At 26.5% G+C, this 10,124-nt stretch overlaps 2 protein-coding genes across 2 annotated transcripts; one reads left to right on the top strand and one right to left on the bottom strand.

Moving 5' to 3' along the window:
• Positions 1-320: 320 nt before the first annotated feature.
• LOC106787043 (L-asparaginase 1) lies at positions 321-5,078 on the bottom strand. Its single transcript, XM_014749052.1, has 8 exons — positions 4,717-5,078; positions 4,279-4,405; positions 4,027-4,141; positions 3,616-3,952; positions 2,950-3,264; positions 2,551-2,855; positions 2,295-2,468; positions 321-2,059 (listed from the first exon to the last, which is right to left on the bottom strand). Exons 1-8 carry the CDS (start codon positions 4,916-4,918, stop codon positions 1,727-1,729), a joined length of 1,908 nt encoding a protein of 635 aa, XP_014604538.1. The 5' UTR covers positions 4,919-5,078; the 3' UTR covers positions 321-1,726.
• Positions 5,079-5,854: 776 nt separating this feature from the next.
• Positions 5,855-10,060, top strand: LOC106787033 (small G protein signaling modulator 3 homolog). Its single transcript, XM_014749042.1, has 15 exons — positions 5,855-6,092; positions 6,242-6,420; positions 6,546-6,644; positions 6,772-6,935; positions 7,063-7,273; positions 7,421-7,551; positions 7,668-7,901; positions 7,971-8,065; positions 8,145-8,290; positions 8,372-8,469; positions 8,543-8,722; positions 8,799-8,909; positions 9,053-9,363; positions 9,450-9,610; positions 9,708-10,060. Exons 1-15 carry the CDS (start codon positions 6,024-6,026, stop codon positions 9,898-9,900), a joined length of 2,382 nt encoding a protein of 793 aa, XP_014604528.1. The 5' UTR covers positions 5,855-6,023; the 3' UTR covers positions 9,901-10,060.
• The last annotated feature ends 64 nt before the right edge of the window (positions 10,061-10,124 follow it).

Raw genomic sequence — 10,124 nt, 5'->3', positions numbered from 1 at the left:
GTAGATTTGAGATTGATAGATACACAGTCATTATTACTATTATTATTATTATTATTACTATTAAGATAATATGATGTAAATACACATAAAAATACACATGAAATTCTTATTAAATATTAAGACAATATCATATATTCTGCTGCCTAATAGATTTATTTGCTAATGTTTGGGACAAAATTATATTATATTAAAAATAGAACCAAAATGTTAACATATGCGCATATTTCTAATGATATTAAAGTATTCTATATAATAATAGTATAAATATTGGGTCAACAGTTTCTAAGTGGTTTTTTTAAATCATAAATTTTTTCTTGAAATTTTTTAAGCTAGTTTTCTATTAAGACGGTTAAACTAAGATCCAATATAAAAGAAATTAGTCTATTATGTACATGCATGCATATATACGGACGAAGAATATCAATTGATACTAGTGCATCCTATATATTTGAAATTGGAGAATCAATATACTTATTTAAAAATCAATATCGTTACAAAACTAACTAGTCGTACTATGTATTACCTATATTTTTTTTTTCTCAGGTATACGTTCCACCTACGATCAATGTTCTAGTTTGAAAGAAAAAACAAACAGACTATTAAAATTCTTTGTTCGCGCGAAATGATGAAATCTGCATGAAATGATGCATAAGAGATGAAAAGAAATGAAAATTATTTTTTATCTCATTTATATTTTCCCCCCACAAAAAAAATTTATTATATTTTTAATAGAGCGTAGAATTTCTATATGCAAATTCCATTTTTTTTTATTCATGTTAAATATTCTGTAAAGAAAAATTAATCACAGTGAGATCCAGTATTTTGCGAAATTATTCTAATATACGTTTCATAGAAAATATATTCTATTGAAGGAAAAAAAAGGAACTCTATTAAATTTATATATATTGTATATATATATACAAATATTGTATTGTATTCTAAATATCCCCAAAATAAAAAGAGAATAGGTGCCATTTGAATACATTTGAAATACATACTGCGGTATATAAATGGACGTACAAACGAACTTGTATATATACAATATGTATTTCGATTGAAGTATAGAGATAATAAAATTTAGTGTTGGTTAAAAAAAGAAGAAAAAAGAAAAGAAAGACAAAGAAAATACTAGTATCAAAGTAAAACAAAGGAACAGATAAACGAATTTGCTGAGAGGGTTTATACATACCGCAACATCCAAAAAATATATCTGTATTATTGATATTGTGATATTATCGATGGAATTAAACGAATAAAATATATAATTGATGCTGTTTTTTTTCGCCACCAAAAAAAAAGGAGAATACACTTTCTTATTACAACTAATAAATTTCAATATAATCGTACATTTTTGTTTATTTTTCACAATTCTTACATAATTTCCTTGAAGATTAGTAAGTAGTAATATAAATAAATATATTTGAGATATTGAATGTGTTATAAATATTATATACTGTGATATTTGCTATGTGATATAAAACAATATAAAAATGTCAAGATATAGTAATTTGTTTTTACTTAATTGATTAAAGTGTTACGAACGATACTGGATTAGTTATCTAATCAATGTGTTAATTAATATTAAATATCTTGCCGTATATATTGAAGATCTACTATGGCTAATAAATTAAGTTTTATTAAATGATTATCCGTGTTAATAAATAATTAATGTTTTGATATATTGAAGATTTAGAATGACTTTTGTCTCAATATAAATAATATAATTTTATTTAATAGACTCGTAAAACGTAAGACACTCCATTGCGTCTACAGCTTCAACTAATCTTGCAAGATCAAACGGTGTGTGTCTGATCATATCGATAGATTCAGGATTTGCATTGTAATTTAATAATAATTTAATAATAGTTACGTCATTGTGAAGTGCAGCTAAATGTAATAACGTTCTTCCAGATGTATCCTTTATTTGTGAAACATTAGGATTAGCAATTAAAAATGATTTGAGACGTTTAGCGTTTCCACTTCCAACAATATCAAAAATTTTATATCCTATATTATTTTCGTCTAGTTTAGCACCGTGTTCCAATAAAATGTTAATAATCTATAAATAATATAATACATAATCATTATTATATATATATTTATTTTAATATATTATAAGTGTATGTATATTATACATATGAGCAGGTGATTATAAAAGTGTGATCTACATACAAAATAAACCAATTTATCACATAGTTCACCAACTCATATACGTACATTTTATATTGGCCAAATTGCACATACACACACTCACTCACAAAATTGTGTTGTCGTATAATAAAATTATAATTCACCTCATGATGGTCACCATCAATAGCTTCGATAAGTGGAGTTCGATGATAACGATCCTTTTTATTAACGTCAGCACCCATTTTTAAAAGTTCTTGTACAATATTTAAATTTCCTTGACAACAAGCAATATGAAGAGCAGTTCGACCGTCCACGTTTGTTTGTGAAATGTTAGCACCCTAGAAAAGAAAATAATTCGAAATAATAAAGAAGAAGAAGGAACGAGAAAAAATGATAAGAAAATTGAATATAATCACTTACATATTCCATCAATGATTTTAATTTGTCGATATCGTATTTAACTACTGCCGCATTGAGCATAGTAGGAAAAAGAATGGAGGTCAGTTCTTGAAATTCAACTCTTGAAGATAATTTTAATGACCTCGCTACAGCATTCACTAAATCTGTTTCAAACATGAACGGAAGTTGACTCGATGTTAATTCTCCTCGCAAATTGCTTTGCATTATTCTTTGCTTTTTTTTAATATCCCATTCTTTATTAGATAATACATAAGCTAATTTTGCTAGAGCGGCTTCTGGCGTCATATCAAAACCTGATATTACACCTGTTGACGATAATAAAAGAAAGAAAATAAAAATTTCTAATATGACTCTAATTTATATACATACATATATATATATATACATATATATATTAACCAGTTTCTTCTAATAATTTTCCTGCCTTATAGGTACCCGACACACAACCAGTTGTACATTGTGTAATATTAATAATAATAACACCACGTTCTGTAGCCGCACGAAATTCAGAAAAAATATCATCGCGATTGCTAGGCACGTTACCAGAACCATAGGTTTGCAACACAACACCTTCAGTTGGTGGTTGAAGAAATGCTCTCACTAGATCTGCAGTAATACCAGGAAAAAGTCTCAAGAGACCGACATTTCGATTCAATTTCAAATGTACCGAAAAGTTTCCTGGATTTGAAGGATATTTCGACAAACGATAGTCAACTAAAAAGAATTTTTATTAAATGATCGCTTATTCATTCATTAGTTGTACGTGTATTATCATTTATTTTCAATATAAAAAAAATGTATTAGGTGCAGAAATTAATTCGGTATCTTTTTCAAACAAATTTAATATTTATTTATAAATTAATCGTGCATCTATTATTCTTCGAAATAATTTCCATTATTTTCGATGACTTCGATTCATCTTTCAAGTAACTGGTTTGATAAAAAAACGATAGCGATTTTGATCCAATGAATTTAATATCAAAACACCGAATTAATTTCTACACTTAATATAAAAATCAACAAAATATTATATTTTGTGAAATTTAGAATAAATAATAACGCAACCTTCTATATTTATTCCGGCCGTAGCCAAAGGTGGAAAATTAGGGGAGTGAAATGCATCGAAAGATGTAGCCGATACTTTACTGGTACGATTTCCTCGCATAAGATTCGTTCCAAAATATACGCATACTTCTGGTATACTATAATTGGCAGCTATCACCAAAGAAGTAAGAAAATTATCTATTCCGTCATTTCTTGTATCGAATATTGGAACTTGGGAGCCGGTTAAGATAACTATTTTATCGAGTTCCTCCAACATAAATGACAAAGCGGATGCTGTGTAACTCAAAGTATCCGTTCCATGTAATACCACGAATCCGTCATAATCGTCGTAATATTTCTTTAAAATAGAGAAAGTAATCCAATATTTAATAAAATCTATCACATTGCGTAAATAAATGCGCAATAATTTACTTTGATATCATTAGCAATACGAATCCAATCGTCCATAGTCATGTCACTGGAATCGCAAAGTGGTGAGTATTCTAATACGTCATAGATAACACGACACTTATCCGTAGTTTTAACCCTGGTAGAAAAAAAAACAAATGAATCATATATATATACATTTTATCTTACAAATGATTAATATTAAATAAATGCAAATAGATATATTATGTGTATAAACAATGTGTACTATCTCTTTACGATTAATAATACGCTTACGGTAAAATCAAAGGACCAAAGGAGTTGCTACTCGTTTTGCCATATATTTTCTCGGCATAATTACAATCATGCAGGTGAGAAAATTGTCGTAAATTATTAACAAAAGAATTGGCCTTCGGTATCAACACTAGAACGTTAAAACATATTAATAGAGAGAAAGGGGAAGTAATCCTACACATGCATTCAATATGATTGCATCAAATCAATCGTACATCTTTGTTTACAAATTATAATGTATTATATAATATTAAATAGTATGTATCTTTCAAGAAATTTCGATTATCTTTAAATGTAAATTTTTCGAGAATAGATAATCAGAATAATATGGTCATGCAGGTCAATTTAATTAAAAAAAATATAGGATTCCATTTAAAGAAATATTAATAACGTTGAAATCTTTCACTATAAATCCTTGTACTTTTTAATAAGATCACTCACCGCCTTTTTCATTTCTAATCATTCCTATGGTACCACCGGTGTATAAAACAAGAACCCGACTTTCCGGCTTGACTTCACTTGTTAAATTTTCTTTTACAATCTCATTTTTTTCACTTTCATTTAAATTCATTTCATTTACTTGATCACCGACGGTATCGATTAATGATTTTTGATTATCTTCATTTAAGGTAGATCCTGACATATTGATGCACTAATGAACTATGACGGACTGATAAATATCAATAAAGCCGTTCGATCAAATCAATCGAACTGCTATTACTAAATTCTTAGCTCAAGCACTATACTCATTTCATTCTCGGAAAAGTCACGTTATTTCTTAGATGACTAATTCATCGGGTCCATTATAATTCCTAACACTATATCTATGTTAAATATTTTTGCTCGATATCGTTCGAATAAATTTCAACTTTCGAGCAATCAAAGTAAGATTATTTCTTATTGCGTCATACCTACATTACATAAGTTACATATAAGTTTGCAATAACGTTCGATTTTATGAATATTAATATTAAATAAATAGATATAATTTACACCTTTATAAATTATACGTATCTATATATATATATATATACTTAGACATGAAAAGAAACAAAACATTCTTCGTTATTTTACTTATTGTTAGAATATTTGCTATCACCAATTTTATGCAATCATTGATAACTTATTTCCCAATTACGATTATTCTCTTAAAATTGCTCGTGCTTTTCTATTTTGATTGCATTAAATTATTATCACATAATATAATGTAATAAAATATTGTGCATATTCTATTTATAGGTATATATATAAATATTATTTTTTTAACATATCTGATAATAATAGAAAATTATACATGTATAGAATATATTGTATAATCTAGAAAATTATAAAATGATTATACAAAAACTTTTGAACTCACCCTCGTATTATATATGTGATAACGTTTTTATTTATTTAGATTACAATAATATCAAATACTTTGTTAAATATTTTAATATATAGTTTTATATTCTGATTACATTTTGAAATGACATTGAATTTAAAGATTTACAGGATTTTGAAAATGGCGCTTTAATGACGTCACGTTTAAATGCTCATTCCATTGGATCGATCATCTGTGTAAGAAACATATGTGTAGTAAATGTGTTACGAATTACACATATAGCCACTATAGAATAAACAAGAATAAAGTATATCAAAGTATGTGATAGAGATAAAAAATATATTTAATTTATAAAATAATTAATTAATGTTTATAGTTTGTTCAAAGATTTATAACATTAATCGAGATTAAGTGATAAAAAAAGATGGATATTGCAAAATCTTTTTTTAACGTACGCAATCATGAAGGTTATGTTGGAAAAGAAGATCATAATGTAAATATTTTTATTGTTTATTATATAGCAAGATTTTATTATAATTATTATTATGTATCACGTATATACACATAATTGTATATATATATAATCTATTGTATGTATATATCATCTATTTACAAGCAAGTAATTAAACTAATTTGTCTTAGAAAAAGTTAGAAATAAGCCTGTCGGAAGATGAATTGGAAGCAGGAGAGAAGAATTCAAGAGAACATTTGTCACCTGTACCTGGTGAACCATTTTCTGCTTTAACATCATCCATGTGGCCGCAAGATATTTTAGCTAAATTGAATCAACCGGATGATCCTAATTCCCAACCCGAGTATAGGTATTACTACAGAAATTATTTTAGATTTAATATTTTTCCATATATTTTAATATATTTCTTTTATATAGTATTGTAATTATGTGAATATATTTTATTGTATTAAAAATTAAAATATTATGTTGTAGGTTTGATGAATTTGGTTTTCGTGTAGAAGAAGAAGACGGACCAGAACAAAGTTCAAAAAAAATTCTTGGCATACCTTTTGTAGAGGATCCTCAACATAGGTATCAATAAAAAGAATTGAATTATTTTTAACCCTTTGCTCTCTATGATTTAATATATGAAGATACATGCCATATACAGTGCTATATTTCATGCTAAATTTATTCTAATTTATTTTTATGCTTTCAGATTACAATGGGTTGCTCTTTTGGAATTCAGTAATAATAAGGAAGATTCTGATTTTTCATGGCAAAATGTTAATCATAGATTATCCCGTACTGATAAATTACGTGACATGGTTCACCGTGGTATACCACATTCTCTTCGCCCTCAAATTTGGATGAAAATGTCTGGTAATACATGACATTAAATCTGATTATTTAAATATATTTATATTTTGTCTGAAAAGAATATAATATAAATTTTATTTTGTTTTATTTTTATTTATTAATAAAAATAATTTATATTGCAATTCAACAGGTGCATTACACAAAAAGCATATCTCAGAAATGATGTATAAAGATATAGTAAGAGCATCTAGTAGTGACGTACTTGTGACTAATAAACAAATAGAAAAAGATCTTCTTCGTATTATGCCTGCAAATGCATGTTTTAGTCATCTTCATAGTACAGGAATACCACGTTTACGAAGAGTTATGCGTACTCTTGCATGGTTATATCCAGATATTGGGTAAGGATAACACATATATGAACACAAATTAAAGCGATTAACTTCAGTTTTAGAATTTTATGGAAATAATCGATTTGGCAAATGAATGGTTTATTTAATATTATTGTAATATTAAAAAATAATATATATTACGTTTATATTGTTAAGGTATTGTCAAGGTACTGGTATAATAGCTGCCTCACTATTACTCTTATTAGAAGAAGAGGATGCATTTTGGATGATGGCAACTATAGTTGAAGATCTATTACCTGCTTCATATTATTCAGCAACATTATTAGGTAATACATTTTCTATAAACACTTCTTTTACAGTTAAATTTTATTCTCTATCATAAATGATATTAATTGTTATAATTATATAATCAAATATATTATTATATATTCTTGCAAAACAGGAGTTCAAGCGGATCAAAGAGTTCTACGCACATTAGTATCTAATTATTTACCAGATATCGATCATGTATTAGAACAACATGATATAGAATTAAGTTTAATATCTCTACACTGGTTTCTCACATTATTTGCATCGGTTGTACATATGAAGATTCTATTACGAGTATGGGATTTATTTCTTTTCGATGGTTCTATTGTCTTATTTCAAATTACTCTTGGAATGTTAAAGATGAAAGGTATTAAAAAAAATTATAATATGTTTTATTAAAGCATATAATTAAAATATGAAAATCATATTATTATAGAAGTAGAACTGAAACAACTTGAAAACTCTGCACAAATATTTAATGCTCTTTCGGATATACCTGGAGATATTGATGACGTAGATCAATTATTTCGTGTAAGTTAAATAATATAATAATTTTATTTTTTCTATTATATATTTATATATAATAAAATTAATATTAAATTTTATATAGATATCATTAGAAGTAAGTGGATCATTAACTGACGTTTTAATCGAAACTCATAGGCGACGTCATTTAGCATATTTAATGGCTGATCAAGGTGCATTAGTTGGCAATCCAGATTCAATGCCAAATTTACCAAAACATCATTTAAATAGGTAAATAATTTAACTTTATTTTTCAAATAAAACATAGATTATATTTATAATATTCATATATTAAAATAATGGATTTTTAAGGCGTCAGATAAAAAGAAGTAAATCAATGTTACAAACATTTTTGTTTGGAAATGATAATGAAGAAGATGACGCAAAATCAAAAAATATTCATCAAACTGGTTTGTTATTTTACATTTTTAATTATTTGCTTCAAGTACATATTTATTTGTACATATTTTTATATTGTTTCAGAAATTCTGGTTGATTTGAGAGAATCTATATTACAAGTTGCAAGACACTTTATAAATGTTGATCCCAAATTAAATAATGTTATGCTTATAGCGGATTACAGAATGGAAAGTCATGCAGAAGATCATGATAGTTATATAAATGTATCGCGTACTAGAAAAAGAAGAGCTAAAGCATTATTGGGTATAAATTATTTAATAGAAATAAGATAATTATATATAAAAATATCAATAAATGCGAATCTTTGGATAATTTATAGATTTTGAAAGGCATGATGACGATGAACTTGGATTTCGTAAAAATGATATAATTACCATTATTAGCCAAAAAGATGAACACTGTTGGGTAGGAGAACTCAATGGACTTAGGGGTAACATATATGTGAAAGATATATTATAATAATTAATTTTCTTACGTTTATTTTATTGTTTAAGGTTATTTTTTTTTTTGTAACACAACCTATATGTATTCAATTCGCTATTCTTTAAATATTACATTTAAGTTTATTTGTAGGCTGGTTTCCTGCTAAATTTGTTGAATTATTGGATGAACGAAGCAAACAATATACATGCGCAGGTGATGATGCAGTCAGTAAGGCTGTTACAGATTTAGTAAGAGGTTCTTTATGTCCTTCTATAAAAGCAGTATTAGAACATGGAATGCGAAAACCATCGTTCTTAGGAGGTCCATGTCATCCATGGCTTTTTATAGAAGAAGCTTCTAGTAGAGAGATAGAAAAGGATTTCAATTCTGTGTACAGTCGGTTGGTACTTTGTAAAACATATAGGCTGGATGAAGATGGTAAAGTTTTAACACCTGAAGAAGTAAGTTTTTGAAAATAATTTTTACTTATGTTTTTACTTTTCAAATTTACACAGTAAATAATGATAAGTAATTGTTTTAACTTTAGTTATTATATCGATGTGTACAGTCCATAAACTTGTCACATGATAATGCACATGCACAAATGGATGTTAAATTACGTTCATTAATTTGTCTTGGATTAAATGAACAAGTCTTACATCTATGGCTTGAAGTTTTGTGTTCTTGTGTAGAGGTAGTACAAAAATGGTACGGATTAAAAATATTAATACCATGAAATAAGTACGAAAATTCTATATATTTTTACTTCGTATCATATTGTTAATACGTTTAATGATGAATTTAGGTATTTTCCATGGAGTTTCATAAATAGTCCAGGATGGGTACAGATAAAATGTGAATTAAGAATACTTAGTCAATTTGCATTTAATTTAAATCCCGATTGGGAATTGCCAATAAAAAAGGAACAATCTCAACCTTTGAAAGATGGTGTTCGAGATATGCTAGTCAAACATCATTTATTTAGTTGGGATCTTTAGTGTATAATTTTTAAATAAATGTTAATATATCTGAATTATATTAAAGATATAAAAAGAAATCACATTATAAGCTGCAAGAAAGATTCCCATTAAAGAAATTATAGATAAATAATTTATAATTATATAATTAATTATGTATATGTAAATTATTATGTTAGAAATTTATTTAGACAAAAACAATAATATTTTAGGTATAATATAATTTTACAATATATTTTATTTAA

Source organism: Polistes canadensis, unplaced genomic scaffold (genome assembly GCF_001313835.1).
Source record: "Polistes canadensis isolate GaletaPanama2010 unplaced genomic scaffold, ASM131383v1 scaffold_3, whole genome shotgun sequence".
Lineage (NCBI taxonomy): Eukaryota > Metazoa > Arthropoda > Insecta > Hymenoptera > Vespidae > Polistes > Polistes canadensis.
The sequence above is the reverse complement of the archived record's forward strand: the minus strand, read 5'-3'. Positions and strand labels throughout refer to the sequence as shown.

Coding starts and splice junctions, on each gene's coding strand:
- LOC106787043 (XM_014749052.1), bottom strand. CDS start 4,918: ATGTCAGGATCTACCTTAAATGAAGATAATCAAAAATCATTAATCGAT. Junction 2,469..2,550: donor TAAAATCATTGATGGAATAT/GTAAGTGATTAT, acceptor TTTCTTTTCTAG/GGTGCTAACATTTCACAAAC. Junction 2,060..2,294: donor TTGATGGTGACCATCATGAG/GTGAATTATAAT, acceptor TATTATTTATAG/ATTATTAACATTTTATTGGA.
- LOC106787033 (XM_014749042.1), top strand. CDS start 6,024: ATGGATATTGCAAAATCTTTTTTTAACGTACGCAATCATGAAGGTTAT. Junction 8,723..8,798: donor AAGAGCTAAAGCATTATTGG/GTATAAATTATT, acceptor GATAATTTATAG/ATTTTGAAAGGCATGATGAC. Junction 9,364..9,449: donor AAGTTTTAACACCTGAAGAA/GTAAGTTTTTGA, acceptor TTTTAACTTTAG/TTATTATATCGATGTGTACA.